Source organism: Carettochelys insculpta, chromosome 1 (genome assembly GCF_033958435.1).
Source record: "Carettochelys insculpta isolate YL-2023 chromosome 1, ASM3395843v1, whole genome shotgun sequence".
NCBI classification, from domain to species: domain Eukaryota; kingdom Metazoa; phylum Chordata; order Testudines; family Carettochelyidae; genus Carettochelys; species Carettochelys insculpta.
Window position 1 is genome coordinate 247,298,392 of NC_134137.1, and position 19,923 is coordinate 247,318,314.

Sequence of the window (19,923 nt, forward strand, 5' to 3'; positions counted from 1 at the left end):
TCTCAACTAGCCAATGGAGCCCTGGCTTCTCAAATTTCTGAGTCCTTTGTAGCTACTTTGATCAAGGCACCTCTTATCCTTTTCTTTGTTAAGCTGTTGTGATACCTGAACCACTCAATTAATTTTAATTGTGAGCTCAGCTGTAAAAAGTGTGTGAAAGTTCATAAAATGTCACAGTCTCTTATAATAACAAATGTTGATGGGAAAAGGTATAAAAAGAAGACTGACCAAATTAGTCTAAACACAAAGGCGACTAATATAACTCAAGAACTGTGTTAAGATCATGCCAGATAAACACAAAATAGGGGTCTGGAAACCAGTGAACAAAAACAGATATGTCAGTAAGTAGGCCTAATGGACAAAATGAGATGGGGATAGGTTATTCCATCCACTATGTCTTTTGTGGTCCCTAAAGAAAGAGAATGGAAAGGATGTGAATGCATTGTAGAGGGTCCAGCAGAGGGCAACCAAAATGGTTAGAGGTTTGGAACACATGACCTATGAGGAGAGGCTGAGGGATTTGGTCTTATTTAGTTTTCAGGAGAGAAGAGTGAGTGGCAATTTAATAGCAACCTTCAATGTCCTGAAGGGGGGTTCTAAAAAGGGTGGAGAGAGGCTGTTCTCAGTAGTGATGGATGGCAAAACAAGGAGCAATGGTCTTAAGTTACAAAGGGAGTAGTCTTAATTGGCTATTAAGAAAAATTTTTTCAGTAGAAGAGTGGTGATGCACTGGAATGCATTACCTAGAGAAGTGGTGGAATATCCATTCCTAGAGGTTTTTAAGTCCCAGATTGACAAAGTCCTGGCTCTAATGATTTTGCTGGGGTTCCTCCTGCTTTGGGCAGGGGGCTGGACTCAATGACCTCCTGAAGTCCCTTCCAGCCCTAGGATTCTACGATTCTACGAATTTGGGAGGAAGAATTAAAAAGAACAGTCTAGAGGCTAATGGGAAGCTTCACCATCATCACAGCCAGCCCCACCATTTCCTGGGACCTTAGTCAACCTGAGGGATGTCCTTCCCATACCAGGCCACGGACAGAGATCCAGCCAGCATCACGACTCCTACCTAAACACCCTCTGTGATGAAATGCAGTCAGACTTTAACAACAGTTCCAACAAATCATTACTAACTTCCCTATCCCTCCAAAAGGACAGTTATCAGTATCTTTGATACCATCTAAAAACTAGTAAAGGGGTGTGTGGAGGGGAGGTGCTTCTTGAAACCTCTACAGCTAAAATGAAAGGGATCAAAGGATGCTAAAACAAAAACCTTGTGTAATAATTTACATTTCAAATGTAACTATTTTTTCCCCTTCTTTAATAAAAATAGAGAGCACTTCCTTTGCCGTGGTGCAAAGCGTGCTGTGGTCTCTTAAGGTCTGGGGTTTGTATACATTATTAAATGTCAGCTAGTGACTAAGTTTTGTTAACATCTTTGACCCATAGGATCCATGTAAAATAATAAACAGCTCCGTATGTTTTTTTATATATGCTGTGTTCTCCAATCTATTAATTATTGTCATGGCTTTTCTATGAATCCTCTAAAATCTATCGATGTTCCTATTGAATTGTCAGAAGAAATGGACACACTGTTCCAGCATCAGTCACACAGGTGCCAAGGGGCTTTCTTCTTTTAACCCTTGTACCCTGGGTGGAGCATCGGTCATCTACAGGTCTCCTCCACTTCACTCCATCTCAGGACAAAACTTCTAGCTGACCCCGGAGCACCTCAATTGCTGTCCTTCAGTCTCCATAGATCTTATCCACGTTGTCCAAGGTCTTCCTCTTTTGCGTTTTCCCTGTGGGTTCCATTGGAGAGCTCAATGGACTATTCTGGATGATGGTTTTCTGAGAGTGTGGCCTAGCCACCCCCATTTTTTTCCCTTGATTTGAATGTCCTGACCAAGGCTGGATTGAGATTCAACACCGAGCAGCTGAAGCATATAGAGACAAGAGCCAGTTTCCAAATGGAGGTGTCCAACAGCTATGCACCAGTGCCAAATACCTGCTTGATATTACCCCCTTCCCCCATTCATACATCCAAGGGTAGCATTAGCTTTTTGGGCCACAACATTGCATTAGAACTCATGTTCAGATGCTTATCCACCCAGACCTGCAAATCTCTTTCAGAATCCCTGCTTCCCTGCATGGAGTCTCTCATCCTGTAAGTTTGGCCTACGTTCTTTGTTCCTAGATTTATGACTTTACATTTGCTCATACTGAAATTTGTATTGTTTGTGAATGCCTAGTCTACCAAATGGTCCAAATCCCTCTGTATCAATGACCTGTCCTCTTGATTATTTACCATTTCCTCATCTTTATGCCATCTGTAAAATTTATCTGTTGTGATTTGATTTCTTCCAGGTCATTGATAAAAATGCTAAATATAACAGCAAGAAGAACACATACCCTTTGGATCTCATTATAAACACATCTGCTTGATGATCATGACTTTGAGACCTCTCCATTTAATATACTCCATAAATTGATTTTTGTATTATTCTAGTTTCTTAATCAAAATATCATAGTTACTAAGTCAAATACCTACAGAACTGTAAGTATATCACATTAAGGCTACGTCTACACGTGCAGCCAACATCAAAATAGCTTATTTCGATGTTGCGACATCAAAATAGTCTATTTCGATGAATAACGTTTACACGTCCTCCAGGGCCGGCAACGTCGATGTTCAACTTCGACATTGCTCAGCCCAACATCGAAATAGGCGCAGCGAGGGAACGTCTACACGTCAAAGTAGCACACATCGAAATAGGGATGCCAGGCACAGCTGCAGACAGGGTCACAGGGCGGACTCAACAGCAAGCTGCTCCCTTAAAGGGCCCCTCCCAAACACAGTTGCACTAAACAACACAAGATCCACAGAGCTGACAACTGGTTGCAGACCCTGTGCCTGCAGCATAGATCCCCAGCTGCCGCAGAAGCAGCCAGAAGCCCTGGGCTAAGGGCTGCTGCCCACAGTGACCATAGAGCCCCGCAGGGGCTGGAGAGAGAGCATCTCTCAACCCCCCAGCTGATGGCCGCCATGGAGGACCCAGCAATTTCGACGTTGCGGGACGCGGATCGTCTACACGGTCCCTACTTCGACGTTGAATGTCGAAGTAGGGCGCTATTCCTATCTCCTCATGAGGTTAGCGACTTCGACATCTCGCCGCCTAACGTCGAAGTTGGTGCCGCTACTTCGAAGTAGCGTGCACGTGTAGACGCAGCTAAAGACTGTTACCTTTATCAACCAAATTTGTAATTTCATTAAGAAAATCATGTTAGTTTGACAGGGTTTACTATCCCTAAAGCCATTTTGATTAGTTTTTATTTTATTACCCTCTTTTTTCTTTGCTAATAGAGTCCTGAACCAGCCATCAATTTATCTTGCCAGGGATTGGTGTGAGACTGACAGTTCTATAATTACCCAAGTTACTCTGCTTACCCTTGGCACATTAGCTTTTCTCTAGCCCTCTGAAACTTTACCAATGTTCCAAGAGTTACTGAAAGTCAACATTAATAGTCCCTCAAACTCTTGATCTGCTCTTTTAATGCTCTTGGTACAATTCATCTGTACCTGCTGACATAAAAATATCTAGCTTTAGTAACCAGTATTTAACATCATCCTTGTTACTGTTGGAATGGATAGGAATAATAAGACTACTTCACCTGGCTTTTTCCCAAATACAGAGCAGAAATATTTATTTGAACTCTTCTGACTTCTCTGAATTATTAGTGATAGTTCTGCCATTTCTAGCTTGTAATGGGTCAAATCCATTTATTGGGATTCCTTTGTTCTTAATGTACTTTTAAATACTCCTAATTTTCTTTGTCTTTTTACTTCCTTAATTTTTTTTACAATTCGTAGCTTCTGTTGTATGTGATACTGTCAATTTCCCCTTTCTTCTACTATTTTTTTTTCATTTTTATAGTTGCTTTCACTTCCCCTTTAAGCCAGGCTGGTTTATCAGCCAGTTTGGCCTTCCTTTTGGTGTGGATTTTTTTGGGTAGCTAGTAACCTAATGTTTTAAATAAGTACCCAATTAATGTTTGAATTTTTCTGTAAATTTCATACTAAAATTGGCCCCCAGAAAGCACCATATATATTACTGGTTTGGATTATACTCTCTTTGCACATAACAAACATAATCAAATTATAAATCTTTATTTGTGACCAGTTCCTCTTTATCTGTCAAGGTGAGGTCTTATATGGAATCCAACTATGGTAGGCGTAGCACTATTTGAGTTAGGAAATTGTCATATGTAATGGTTTGAAATTCCGAAGTGTTTTTAATATTGACTGCATGAGACCTCTACCTTAGGAAGCTCAAGTTGAAGTCCCCCTTTGCATGTCACTATGTGTGTGAGAGATTTGGAGGTCTCTAGAAGACACCAACTATTTTCCCATCTTCTGCTTTCTATATTGGAGCATTTATCCATCATCATTCCAAGAACATTTGCTTCTGAGTTGTCGGTGATGAAAGTGTTGACATAGTGTGCTATTCCCTTCTCTTCTTTTTTCTACTCAACGCTTCCAAAATGGGTGTAACCCATGGACTTTTATCAGTCCACTTTTGTCAATTATCCCACCAGGTTTCAGTAATACTAGCTAGGTAAAAATTATGCTCATAATTTCAGTTCCTCTTGTTCATTGACCAGGCTACTAACATAGGTGAATAAGCAATTAAATATTTTATCTCTTCATGCTCTTTCACGGTCACAGCTAACGAAGTACCAAGTTTGGATTTACTGCCATTGAAAACAGGAGAGAGTGTACTAGAGCACTCTGAGTACCAGGCATAGGGTCACTCTCATTGACATAAATGGTAAAATTCAGTTTGGGACTGGTCCTCAAGTAGAGTCAATGTTCAGAACAACTTATGGGGTAGAACAAATCTTTTCACTCCCCCAGTCTTTAGGCTGGGCTGGGCTGGGCCAGCCTTGGACATAAATGAAAGACGCCTTGTTATGGCAGCTGGCAGGTGGACTGCCAAGGAACTCAGGGGGATGAATGAACTTGCAGAAAATCAAGAGGAGTTCCATCAGAGTCAGAGAACATTTCAATTTCCACAGATCAGCAAGTTTTGATGAAGAAAACAAACTATTAACATTTTTTTCCCATTAGCCTTGTTGGCCAGCCCACTTTGTGAACTACTGCACCTTTTAATGCCTTAGTTTTCAATCTGTAGTCCATGTATCTTTGGGCATCCACATCTCCATTCAAAATTTCTCAAGGCTTTGCAAATGAAAAAGGTTAAGAACCACTTTTCTAATGGGATGGATCTAGGTGTTGCTTAGGTGTCGTTAAAAGTAAAATGATTTATTTATTTTAAATTGTTATAACTCCTCTAATTCTTTCAAACATACTGAAACAGTCCAATTTGGTAGCAGTATTCCACTGCCTGAGGCTTGGTCTGTTACACTACAAAGTCTGGCATGAATAGCCCCCCAAGCACTCCCCTTGGCTCTACTTAGTGCTATAGAATATAAACGTGATACATAATGTATACTGTTCATTGTGTGCATAACTAAATAAAAGAATAACATATTTTAAAATTTCTTATAGGAAATGTAATTTGCCATGCAAAAATTATAGTGGGAATAAGACCATTTTGTTTTCTCATTACATTGCTCTCAACCATTTTCTCTATTGAAAATTATGTTGCAAGTATAGATTTAAGCAGATAAAAGTGAGATATTCATACCTAACCATGATATTGCATCTCATTAAACAGGTAATTCTCTAATGGATCGATGAAAACAAAACGATGACAAGTTGTGGTCAACAGTCCTTGAATGTGCTGATGGTTGTGTTCTTATTGCTCTTGTCAGCAGGTAATGTTTCTTCCAGAAATTTATTTGTATATGAATGGGGAGAGGGGCTGAATGAGTTAAAACTTCATCATGCCCAAGTCCTTACAAAATGAATAGTCGCATGGGTCACACTAAGGGTTGAAACAAAAGCCATGTGAAACTTAAAATTACCTGTACATTTGGTGACTAGAAACTGAAACAAGAAAAGCAGCACTACAGGTTTAACCTCTCTAACTGGAACGCTTTCATCTGGCAATATCCGTAATCCTGCATGATTTTAGTTAGTGGGACGACCACTTATCATGGGTGTGGCCAAGTTTCCTGTCGTCCCCTAAAGTTTGTTTACAGCCACCATTGCTGGATCTCATCTTCTGTGCTGTTATTTAGCTGTAATTTACCCATAAATGTCTTCTAAGAACCGAATAAGCAGTAGAAGTGTTGGTGATGTGCTAGACCATACTGATTTCCTGTCGTTTGGCAAATTCTCTCGTACGGCATCAGACAGGCTCCAAGGTGCCGGATAAGAGAGGTTCAACCTGTATTTCTTTTAGGAAGGTAATGCTAATGGGACACAGACAAGCACAGGGTCAATATTAACCATTCAACCTTAACAATCATTTTCTTTACTATTTTGATTCTAAATAATCTGTCAGCTCCTTAAAATGAGGGATTCAAAACTATAGAATCAAACCACTCTCCAAGTGATCTGCCGACTCCAGACCTAAGAAGTAAGATTGTATTGTGTATTTTCAGTCCGACCAAAGAGGATATGTGTTTGTGTATATGGCCCATGTAATCCTTGCACTCTGCCTTTTCATCTTCTTCTGCAGCTATCATTAAGTTTGCAAAAGAATCCTTACTGTAAGAATTACTTTTCACAGGCTCATAACTTTCAGAAACTCAGTTTTCTGAATTTTTCCATGTTTGTAATTCTGTCTGAAAGTGATTTACTCTAGGCACGTTTAAGCTGAATCCCATCATTTTTTTCTCTAGTTCCTTGAGGGAGGGAAACGATGCCCGTCCCGTTTTAATAGACACTACTTGCACTTTTGTAATGAGAATTAAAAAAAAATGGGCTGACATTTGAAACTTAGAATGGATTAATGGAGGAGGAATAACAACATCCAACTCTGATATAATGGTTTTCATATTTGTTAGCGTGGTTTATGAAGTTAGATAAGCACTATTATCCCTATTTTAGAAATGGAGAAACTGAGGCACAAAGAGATTAAGTGACTTAAATTTACATAAGTAGTGGCAGACTCAAATAAATAATTAAAGGCAGATAATATGGGCAAAACAGAATTGAATTTAGAAACTTTAGTCTGTGCATTGGTCAGGTACACTAATCACTTTTAATTGCATGATCATAAGTCACCCCAAATATACATGTCCAATATATTTTGAGAAAAATATGTTGTCATCTATCTCAGCAATGGCACATGATCCTATTAACAAAGACTATTTCACATTCATATACATAGGGGATCATGTTATGTTTGTACTATCAGCAATAATGTTCATATTTACTGGCTTTTGAGACTTTCACTTAGCAATTTTACTTTGTTACACTTCGAGCGTTCATAAAAAATCATTCTGCTTTGTTTTGGTTTGAGGACAGCCGTTTGAGTGTCACACAAACATTTATCCTTAAACCAAAACATAATGGTTAGGTTTGAGTTTAATATGTTTAGTCTTTTCAGGCCAGACAGTGTCACTTCTGGGGAGAGAGAAATGATATCTTGAAAGAAAATTGTCTTTGATTTGATCCTATTTATATAGAACTTCTGCTAATCATATAAATTATTAATACGTACCAGGCATTGTTCTAGCATTTTAATTTGTTTAGGCATGTGTACCTTGTCCTGTCATAGATCCTCTATTATTCTTTGACATTTCTCATTAGAATAGAGGGTGCATGGTGCTATGCTGCAGGATGGGTGTTTGAAATAATAATGGCAGTTTTAATTTACATACCCCAGACAGGACTGTCTGCAGCATTTGGTGCTGGGCTTAACTCTGTGCCGATTGAAGTCAGTGAGGATTTTTCACTGGAGTGGTGTTCATTAATGCTGTGTACTTTTGAAAATTCTATCCCCAGCTTTTACAAAGCATTCAAACAAATGAGAATGTTTCTAGACCTCCTTTCACATAAATAGCATGTTTCCTGAAACAGTGGAGGCATATTAATTGTGGAAGCATCACAGTAACAATGGCCCATAGTAACTTTATTGATAACCCTAGTAATTCCATGGTAGTTGGTATTTAGCTACGTAATCACATCTCATATGTACAATGTATGTCCAGTTTGTCCCAGTCTGTAAAGGGAGACTACTGACTTTGCATAATTTGAATGAAAGAATTAAAGGATGCTGCTTTTTACTGTGATTAGCCAGGTTGAACTTCTCTAATCCAGCACCCTCAGGACCTAACTGGTGCTGGATGAGAGAATTTGCTGGACTATGGTAGATCACATTGTCTAGCAGCATTACCAACACTTCCACTGCTTAGTGGGCTCTTAGAAGACATTTAGGGGTAAATTACAGCTAAATAACAGCACAGAACACTGAGAGTCAGGGCTGGTGTCTGAAAACAAACTTTATGGGACTGTGGGAAACATGGCCACATCCATGATAAGTGGTCATCCAGCTAACTAAAATCATGCCTGACTACGGAGTTTGCCAGATGAGAGTTTCGGATTAGAGAGGTTCAATCTGTATTAATTTCATACTTCCATTATTTCAAACACCATGATCTATTAAAAAGTAAAATTGGGAAATATAAATAACAAGGATATTTCAAAATTATATCTAATAATCATTACATGCACAGTTTCGGATCACAACTGTGAGGCATGAGTAACAAAGGCTTGGATGACAAGGAACTGATAAATCCCAGGTATACAGCGCAGCAGTTTGCAAACATATCTGGAGAGCAGCGCAGGCAGAGAAACAGCAACAGTGAGACAGAGGAACAGGGGGATGTTTCAGATAACAAGGCAATGGGATTGGTAGAAGAATCAGAAGAGTGTAGAACTGCACTGAGCAGGTTCAGCTGTGTTGGCTGGCCTAGGAAAGAAGATGCAGGCCAGCAGGCAGAAAGATGTCTGAGTAGGTGGGTTGCAATTAGGCTGGGTCAGGAATTTTTTTAACAAACTTTTTTTTTGTCAGAAAAAAGCCAGTTTGTCAAAATTAGGACTGTCAAACTATTAAAAAATAAATTATGTGATTAAACAATAATAAATATTATGTATTTAAATATTTTGGATGTTTCTACATTTTTTTAAATATATTAATTTGGATTACAACACAGAATACAAAGTGTATACTGCTCACCTGATATTTATTTTTATTAGAAATATTTGCATTGTCTAAAAGTAAAAGAATAGTATTTTTCAATTCACCTAATACAAGTAGTGAAATATAGTCTCTTTATCACGAAAGTTGACGTTATACATGTAGAGTTATGTATTTAAAAACTGCATTCACAAATAAAAGAATGTAAAATATTAGAGATTACAAGTCCACTCAGTCGTACTGCTTGTTCAGACTGTTGCTCAGACAAATAAGTTTGTTTGCCTTTGCAGGAGATAACAGTTTGTGATTCTTGATCACAATGTCACCTGAAAATTAGGATAGACATTCACATGGCACTATTGTAGCCAGCATTGCAAGATATTTACTTGCCAGATGCACTAAAGATTCATATGTCCCTCATTCTTCAGCCACTATTCCAGAGGACTTGTGTCAACGGTGATCCAGTGTCTGCTCAGTAACAAGCCGAAGATGCATGTTCACTTTCATCATCTGAGTCAGATGTCACTAGTAGAAGGTTGATTTTCTTTTTTGACGGTTCAGGTTCTGTAGTTTCCACACTGAAGTGCTATTCTTTTAAAACTTCTACAAAGAATATCTATCCTGTCTCTTCAGCATATAATTTGCTTTAGTTCAACTGACTGATCTTTAGCTACGAAGTAATGGATTGAAACTCATTGATGACAGTAAGGATGGTATTGAGTTTCATTGAGGCCTGAGGCACCTTAAAGACGAACAGATTTATTTGGGCACAAGCTTTCATGATTTTTACACATGAAAGCTTAAACCCAAATAAATCTGTTTGTCTCTAAGTTGCCACAGGACACATCCTACAGATTAACATAGCTATTCCTCAGTGAATTTCATATTAACATACAAATCTTGGCAATTTTTCTTCACTCCTCAGTGATTTTTTTTTTATATTTTAAAAGGCTCTTGTCTGTGCTGAAACAGCACAGGATATCAAGTGAATGGTGTATCTTTTGTAATAGTGAGCAGCTGCCTCTAATTGAAAGCATTAGTGTTCAAAATAAATATAATAAAATACTTCTTCACCACTTTGGAACTAAGCTTATAGCAATATTCTACAGAGCTAGCTAACAAAATCTATGAAAACAACCTTACAGTGGTCTGGATATTCAGACATTTTAGTTACATTGGCTGCTTATTTTTCGAACTTATTACAGGGAAACCCTGAAAGACCAGCGTAAATCAATCATTCAAAGCCTGAATGTCTATTCAGCCCTAGAAATGTGCATGTACAGTGATAGAAGGGTATAGCCTCCACACATATATAGTATTAAATTTCAAATATGGATTGGAGACTTATGTATGCTACTCCACTTCAGAAAAAAAGTATGTTATGCTGTTCATCTCTGCAAGAAGTAAACGTAACCATTTCAATAAAACCACAGGTGCTGAAAACATAAATTGGATCCCCCTATAGGAATGTTCATATAACATGCAACAAAGAGATCAATAACACTGAAAAGTGACAATTATAAAATCGATGAGAACACTTTAAGCATACACAATTATATGTACATTAATTTTTGGCTATTATTCAGGGTAAAAGCTCAGTTGGTTTGAGAGAAAATAGATCAGGCATATGTCTATGGATAGTGATAACATTTACAGTTACACATTAGATAGGACAAAATAGATATACATTTTTTTTTAATTTGCTTCAGCATACAAGCCAACCAGATGGGAGCTAGGAAGAAACTTCACTTTTCTGGAAGTTATTTCATTATTTTCCATTATGATATTTTTTGCATCTTCATTTTTGGAGCATGTGAAACTATACACTGTCAAAGAAAGGCTGTAGGATTAGATAGATCACAGAACTGATTAAGGCTACGTCTACACGTGAACGCTACATTGAAATAGCTTATTTCGATGTAGTGACATCGAAATAGGCTATTTTGATGAATAAGGTCTACACGTCCTCCAGGGCTGGCAAAGTCGATGTTCAACATCGATGTTGCGCAGCACCACATCGAAATAGGCGCTGCGAGGGAACGTCTACACGCCACAGTAGCACACATCGAAATAAGGGTGCCAGGCACAGCTGCAGACAGGGTCACAGGGCAAACTCAACAGCAAGCGCTCCCTTAAAGGGCCCCTCCCAGACACAGTTGCACTAAACAACACAAGATCCACAGAGCCAACAACTGGTTGCAGACCCTGTGCATGCAGCATGGATCCCCAGCTGCAGCAGCAGCAGCCAGAAGCCCTGGGCTAAGGGCTGCTGCACACGGTGACCATAGAGCCCTGCAGGGGCTGGAGAGAGAGCGTCTCTCAACCCCTCAGCAGATGGCCGCCATGGAGGACCCAGCAATTTCGATGTTGCGGGACGCGCAACGACTACACAGTCCCTACTTCGACGTTGAACGTCGAAGTAGGGCGCTATTCCTATCCCCTCATGGGGTTAGCGGCTTCGACGTCTTGCCGCTTAACGTCGATGTTAACATCGAAATAGCGCCCAACACGTGTAGCCGTAACGGGCGCTATTTCAAAGTTAGTGCCGCTACTTCGAAGTAGCGTGCACGTGTAGACACGGCTTAAGTGTGGCATTCTTGACTTCCTAAATGTTAAAATAAATTACTATCAAATTTGTTGTTATACATCTGTGCATGTTTGAGGGATGAGTTTCTGCAGCAGCCACCCCATAATCAGGTTCTTTCTGAAGTACCTAAGTACGGATTAAGCAGCCTGACTTTAGGGACAGACACTGGAAACTTTAGCCCATGGTCACAAAGGAAGCCAATGGCAGGCCTGGCCCCAAAGTTATTTAGGAATTTTCCATCAATGTTTTCTTGACAAATAATGCTCTTTCGGCAAAACTGAAGTTTTTGTGGAAAACATTTTTTCAATCTTCTGCCAAGAAAGTTTAAATTGTCCATTTCATCTCAAGTCAACCCAGATCAGAATTTAGTTTGCCATTAATCTATGTCTGTTTCAGCTGTTGCAGTGTCTTATGGGAGTAGTGTACCTCATGCTTCCAATCTTCTCTGGAGGTAAGGTTCCCCAGCAGGACTAAGTTTCCCTGTGAAGTCCTGCAATCCCGTTTCTGGGTGAAGGTGCGTTACAGAAGATGATGTCCAGCTGGGGAGCTCATCCCATCTAGGAGAAGGGGAGCATGAAACACTCAAACTAGAGTTCCTGTGAAGCACCATGGTTGCGCCATCGGACTAAGATGAACGTAAACTGAAATTAAATATTTCAATTCAGTTCAACAAATCAAAAAGAAATGTTTTGGTAAACCAACATCAAATCATTTCATTTAGATTAGTAATATCTAAGTGATATTTTTGTAATACATTTTTTTCTGAACTTTCAGATCCATGAAAAGTTTTGGTGTTTCAAATATTAACCCAGATTCAGGATGAAAATAGATGTCAAACTACCAGAATTTTTACAGGATGGAAATTCTGATTTTCTACCAACTCTAATCAGAACCTCTGAGATTCACAGCTGTGGCCTTAATCACAAGATAACCTCACAGTAGATGACAGCAAAGGAGTAATGCAATGATTGAAATGCACTCATGTTGATTTAATTTTCACTGGCACCTAAGTCACTCAGATGTTGTCTGCTGCCAAATATACACCAGTTTAGTTAAAATGGGGCAAACCCTTCAGATAAGGAAATAGGAAGATCAGTGTAATGGGAGCAAACAAGAGAATGCAGAGAAGTTCACATATCTGGGGAGCAATATGTTATCTGATCTAGACTCTAAGAAGGAAATAGTGACTAGAATAGCAAAAGCAAGTTTGAAGGCGATGGGTAAGATCTGGAAAAGTAAAGAAATTAGCTTAGGAACGAAGCTGAGGGCTTTGAAAACGCGTGTAGTCAGCATCATGTTGTTCAGATGCGAGAAACGGGTGATAACGAAAGATTCGACGAAAAGGATGTTGGCATTCAAGAGGCATTGTTATAAAAAAATCCTGAGAATAGGATGGATGTAAAAGGTCACCAACAAGGAATTCTATAGGAAGATACAGGCGAAAGAGAACCTCCTGCAGAAGGTTACACAATGAAAGTTACAGCTGTTTGGGCATATCTGCAGAACGAACAACATACAAAAATTCAAAACCCTGGTATTTGGCATCATGGACAGTTCGAATAGAAGAGGCAGACCCCACAGAGAATGGGCAGATGATGTAGTAGATTGGTGCGGAGCTAGTCTACAGAAACTAAGCCACTCTGCACGGGACCGGGAAAGATGGAAGGAAATAGTGAGGGAAGCATCAGACACCAAAGGGCACTGAGCCCATCTTTGTTGAAGATGGTGATGCAACTTTCGTGTGTACATGCTGTATTTGTAAACTGATGCAATCTTAATAAGAGTAATAATGAGATCAACCCTAGCATTTCAACAGCAGATCTGAAAGCATTTAACAGAAAAAGTCAGAATCATTATCCCAATTTTCAAACACATATAAAGATACTAACATCCATGCACAAAGCTGCACCAGTTAAGTAAATCAGTTTAAATTTAGACTTTAATTAACTAGTGCAACTTTGTTTGTACAGCAGTCTATAGTGTGTTTGTTTCAGTTCTGTGAAGTCAGAATAAAAATACAAGATTTCTTCCACACTTTGTCTGTTGCATCTATTTAGACTGTAAGTTCATCAAGGGCAGAGACTTGGGCGCATAATCTGAGATGTAGCTTCAAGGCACTACCATAACAGAAATCCTAAATAAATTAAAGCAGTGTCAATGTGTAAGTGGGGAAATGTTACAGACCTCAAACTCCTACAAGGCAAACAAACCATCACACAACAATTAACCTAGAGCCCAAATTCTGGGGAAATATACAGACATATATTTATTTCTTTCAAGAAAATTGACCAGCACAGTCAGTGGAACATAAACCCAGGCGGACATCTTGTGGCACCTTATAGACTAACAGATATTTTGGAGCATAAGCTTTCGTGGGCAAAGACCCACTTCATCAGTTGCATCTGATGAAGCAGGTCTTTGCCCACGAAAGCTTATGCTCCAAAATATCTGTTAGTCTATAAGGTACCACAGGACTTCTTGTTGTTCTCGAAGCTACAGACTAACTCAGCTACCTCTCTGATACTTATAAACCCAGACAGTGGTTTAAAAGACGTCATACATGCTTTACACAAGGATTTAATTCTTTAAAATATTAAGATCTGAACAGTAACTGTGTTTCCATTATTCTTGCTCTAGTTACTTATATTTTTACAGTAAAGTCTATTAGCATGTAACATCTTTTCATTATTATTGTTGGCAGATCAGTGTTTTTCAAAATAATGACCTTTACAGTAGGGCACACGTTTCTGACATATTAATTACTGTCACTGTAAATCATGTACCTTTGAACTCTTATTTCAGTTTGCATGGATTTTTTTTCTTTACTGTTAATGAAATCAAACCAGAAAAATCTTAAACTCACTTTTTTAGATTTGTACAGGATACGTACTTTAATATTTAAGTCCTTCCTGCCATCCAAGATTGTGGTAGTTATGGACAGCATTTCTTCTCTTCTGTTTCAAAAAGAAATGAATTAAAATTTAAAAATAATCAGAAACATAGTAATTCAAAAATGAAAATACCACAAAACTACTTTTCATGCTTTTAGAAGTTGCATCAAACATTACAAGAAACTACATGAACCCCCCCACTCATGCATCTGAGGAAGCGGGTCTTTGCCCACGAAAGCTTATGCTCCGAAATATCTGTTAGTCTATAAGGTGCCACAGGACTTCTCGTTGTTTTTGACGATACAGACTAACACGGCTACCCCTCTGATACTGAAATACATGATTGCTATTTCTCAGAAACAAGGGGAAAAACTGATTAGGAATAAAGGAAAAATGAAAACGTATGTGATATGCAACTAACACACAACTCACAAAGATATCAATCTTTGTTTTACAGCATTGTCTGCACATTTTCGCGTCTGTGAGCCCTATACAGACTACAAAGGCCGCTATCACTTTGGTTTTCACTGCCCACGTCTTTCTGACAATAAATCTTACATCTTCTGCTGTCACCATAACAACACGGTATTTAAATACTGCTGCAATGAGACGGAATTTCAGACTGTTATGCAGATGAACCTAACCAGGAATGCAGATGGATATATGCATAAGTAAGTAAACGAGTAATAAAGTACTCTTTACCAAATTTTTCCTAGTCTAATCACATCTAAGATGTTTTTAATGATGGAAGCAATTAGAAAAATTATACCTACACAGAAACATTCCTAGAAGCATATTGGTACAAATCTACTTCTCATGACAGGGAGGTTTACCTTTGCTTACATAGCTTTGATGCGCATCTTATAAATTCCTAACAGCAGGTATGTAAATTTTATAAGCAAATAGGCTGCCCCACGCCTCCAAATGGAGAAAACCGTGTTTGATTATGTATCTGTATAATGAAGCCCCCAACAAGAGATAGCAAGGGAAAGGCAAGCTGACACTTTTCAGATCAACCCAAATGTTTTGCATGCATAATTGCTATTTTGAATTTGTGCATGTTTTGCATATTAATGACTAACAGTCACTGAGCAAAATGCACTTGGTTGTTTAGTCTCCGTGTCTGCTGCTTGAGAGACCGTTTTACATTCTCTTTTTAAAAGCAGCTATTGTTAAACATAAAAAATAAGAATTTTTGCAGAAAAACTGACAAGCTAGTAAGTAGATCCTGAATTATGAGCGGCATGTGCTGTGGAGGCAGGATTCTTCTATCCAAATGGACTTCTCTGCACTACTCAACCGTTCTCGCCAAGAGTGAGTTCTCCTCACAGAGGATGGAGCTCTCATCTGAGGTAAAGCCAGCAGAGCCAGCTGCTGAGATAACTTGCCTCTCCTCATCCTGGCATACGGGCAATATCAAATGGGGATCATTTGTGTTGCAGAAGGAGTGTAAGGAGTGCCATTGCCACAGTTTTCATCTAGCATATGATTTTCAGCTATTGGTCAGCACCACTGAAGTCAATGGGATTTGTTTGCCATTGACTTTTATGTACATCCGTTCAGGATTATGTTCTCCTGACATAAATTAAGTGATTTTAACCCTCAGTGGTGCCAGGGCCAGCAGAATCAGAGAACTAGTTATGCCTTCTTAACAGCCCCCTCACCAGCGTTTCCTGTAAGCTGTGCACTTGTGTGTCCACTCATGAGAGATTCCAGTGCTACCCAGCTGATTAGCAGAGCTCCCACAGCCAAGCTTTTGTTTCAACTGGTGGTATACATTCATATATCTCTGTGAATATAAAAAGTTATTCCACATACATATGGAAAAATCTGCATATGGGTGGAAAAGATTAGAAAGAACATTGCCCCTCACACTGTGTAATGAGGGTATTATGAGTTCTGCCTAAACACATAAGTAGTACCATTGACTATGCCTGTCTGGTTAAACCAGTGCAATATTTCTAGCGTGGTGTCAATTATATCAATATTTAAGGTGCTTTATATCTGTGTAATAGCTTGTTCCCATATAGGAGGGGAAATAAGCTATGCCAGTATAAGGCACCTTAATACTGGTATAAACATCTACTCTAGTTGTCTCAGTTAAAAAAAAATCTCTAGTCAAAATAGTTATGCCAATATAAAAATTGTCCATAGCCCAGGCCTTGGGTACATGACAGAATCTAGCCTGACATTTTTCCAAAACTGATCGACCAAAACCCATTCACTACCTCCAAGTTTGTTACCCCTTTAGGGATAAACTTGCAAAGCATTGTATGGTATTCATTCGTGAGTTGTTTATTGTTGTTGCCAACTTCAAATTTGTTTAGTTTGTTTTGGATTACTTAGGCAATTTAGCAATTTAGCTGAAATGTTCTTTTGCCTGTTATTTGTGAACAGTGCTCTGAAGAGAGAAATTGGTAGCATATGGGAGAGAGGGTAATTTGCTGTCCTGCTGGCAATCGAATTTTGTTTTCATAACTTACAGGAGGTGTGCCCACAGCCTTTGAAAAGTATTGCTGTTTATATAGCTAACAATAATAGTTAACAAGTCATTCAGTTTTGCCTGGGAAAGTTTTACATCCATATTTCTAAAAGGCGAAATTCATCCCAGTGCCAAGAACAAGCAAAAGGGTGAGGAACCACATGTCCTATTTTCAGGTTTGGATGGGACTCTGTGGTGCATAAGTTTTGTGCTGACCATCTGCATGGGGTGAATTGTACTCTATGGCCGTGTCTACACTAGCCAAAAACTTTGAAATGGCCACGCAGATGGCCATTTCGAAGTTTACTAATGAAGCGCTGAAATACATATTCAGCACCTCATTAGCATGTGGGCAGCTGCGGCCCTTCGAAATTGACATGGCTCACCGCCGCGCGGCTCGTCCCAACAGGGCTCCGTTTCAAAAGGACCCCGCCTGCTTTGAAGTCCACTTATTCCTATGAGCAGATAGGAATAAGGGGACTTCGAAGTAGCCGGGGTCCTTTCAAAAAGTAGCCCCGTCTGGACGAGATGTGCGGCGGCGAGTCGCGTCAATTTTGAAGTGTCGCGGCCGCCCGCATGCTAATGAGGCACTGAATATGTATTTCAGCGCTTCATTAGTAAACTTTGAAATGGCCATTTGCATGGCCATTTCGAAGTTTTTGGCTAGTGTAGACGTAGTCTATGTGTGCAAAATCATACACAATAGACAGGGAATTAAAAAATAAATCTCCCAGGACCAGGATTTTAGCAGTGCAGCATCTGAGCCAGTCTTCTCCTCCTTAAAACCTGTGGGACCGTCAGTATCAGGAAAAGGAGTGAACTCTACAGAGCTATGAAAACTCTGGCTAGAATCTTGAGAATTCCTGGTCATGCACCCAGAGGGGTTCTCCCAGGCAAAATTAACAAAACCAATTCCCACCCACTCAATCACAGTATGGAGAGGTTGTTAAACTGCATTAGTGAATCTACTCCCAACTCCCTTCCTTTTTTTTTTGTAGCATTAGTCTAAGTAAAAAGAAACAAAACAAAACAAAACAAAAATCCTATTGCTTTGTAGCAGTAATTCTACAGCTCTTCCTCCACACCTGCTTCAGCCAATTACTTTTTTTTTTATTGGAAAAAGAGAATGATAGCTATGCAGAAGGGGAAGGAGGATCCCATTTTACTGATGTCTCCATCCGGGGAAAATTTCAGTCCTTTTTCGTGTAGCTTTCCCCTCCAGTCCATACATGCAACATGACCCAAAGCCCACTGACTTTAATAGGAGTCTTTCTAATCACTTCAAGGAGCTTGTTTTGATCAGGCCCATAGCAAAGGATGAAATGCAATGAGGTAAGAAAAACAGTCAGAAAGGATAAGGAGAAATGGTTAGAGGAGCAATGTGAAGATATCGAGAGGTATTACGGCGAATGTAAGACCAGGGAGGTGTATAAGACAATTAGGAATATTAATAGGAAATGGCAACCAAAGCAGATGGCGATCAAAGATGAGAACGAAGAAGTGCTCATGAACAGGGAGAAGATTGGGCAGCGATGGATGAGATATTGCACCAAACTATACAAAGCACAGTTGGACCTGAGTGTCTCAGAGAGACTGGTTGGAGAATTGAAAGAGATATCTCCCCCAAGCATCAAGAGCGAGACCGATATTTCGAAGGAGGAAGTAGAAAAAGCAGTGAAATGGCTAAAGAACAACAAGAGCCCTGGAAATGATAAGATCACGGGAGAGATGATCAAATATGATGGAGAAAGCATGATTCAGGAGATATACCGACTATGTAATATAGCATGGAAAGAAGGGAAGACACCTAAGGGATGGACAAGATCTGTGCTAGTGACAATACTCAAGAAAGGAAGTACATTGGAGTGCAAGAACTACAGAACGATTGCCCTAATGAGTCATCTAGGCAAGGTGCTGATGATGATACTGACTGAGAGATTAAGATCGCAGATAGAAGAACATATAGCAGACGAGCAAGCAGGGTTCAGAAAAGATAGAAGTACCATACAGCAGATATTGGCACTAAGACTGATAGTGGAGAAAGCTCGACGAGAGAGCAAAAACATATTCACTTGCTTCGTTGATTTTCAAAAGGCATTTGACAGTATAGATCAGAAAGTGACTTGAGCGGTGTTGGAGTCATATGGAGTGGATAGCAGACCGATACAGTTGTTGAAAGATATCAATGATAATGCAGAGGCAATGGTGAGAACATGCGGGGAGTTGGGAAGTTGGTTTAAAACAAGTAGAGGTACGAGACAAGGACATCCAATATCACCAAGTATCTTCATCGCACATCTGGAGAGAGCGATGGACAAGATCAAGGAAGAGATAGAAGGGATATCTGTGCACAGGATAATAATTAACAACTTGAGGTTCGCAGAGGATATGGTTATCATTGAGGAAGATGAGGAGAAGCTAGCAAAAACGGTGCGGGTGTTAAACAAAGAAGGGAAGCGTTACAGACTGATTCTGAACATCGATAAAACAAAAACAATGGTATTTGGAGATAAGGAAATGGGACGGAAGATCAGTGTCAATGGTATTGAACTAGAAAATGTAGAGAAGTTCACATATCTGGGGAGCAACATAACATATGATCTAGACTATAAGAAGGAAATAGCGACTAGAATAGGGAAAGCAAGAGCGAGTTTGAAGGCAATGGATGAGATCTGGAAAAGCATAGCAATTAGCTTAAGAATGAAGCTGGGCATCTTGAAAATGTGTGTATTCAGCAGCATGTTGTACGGATGTGAGACATGGGTGGTAACAAAAGGATTCAGAAATATTGGTGTTCGAAAGGAGTTGTTATAGAAAGATTCTGAGAATAGGATGGATGCAGAAGGTCACCAA

General features: G+C 39.4%; 1 protein-coding gene across 11 annotated transcripts in view; it reads left to right on the forward strand.

Annotated features, from left to right (window-relative positions):
* The window catches only part of SHISAL1 (shisa like 1), a 129,320-nt gene that overhangs the window by 45,070 nt on the left and 64,327 nt on the right, over positions 1-19,923 (forward strand). For all 11 annotated transcript variants that reach the window (XM_075003610.1, XM_075003629.1, XM_075003609.1 and 8 more), the window contains 2 exons: positions 5,736-5,835; positions 15,046-15,259. In XM_075003610.1, coding sequence (XP_074859711.1) covers positions 5,769-5,835; positions 15,046-15,259 — 281 coding nt within the window. In that variant the 5' untranslated portion in view covers positions 5,736-5,768. The remainder of the gene's footprint in view (positions 1-5,735; positions 5,836-15,045; positions 15,260-19,923) is intronic.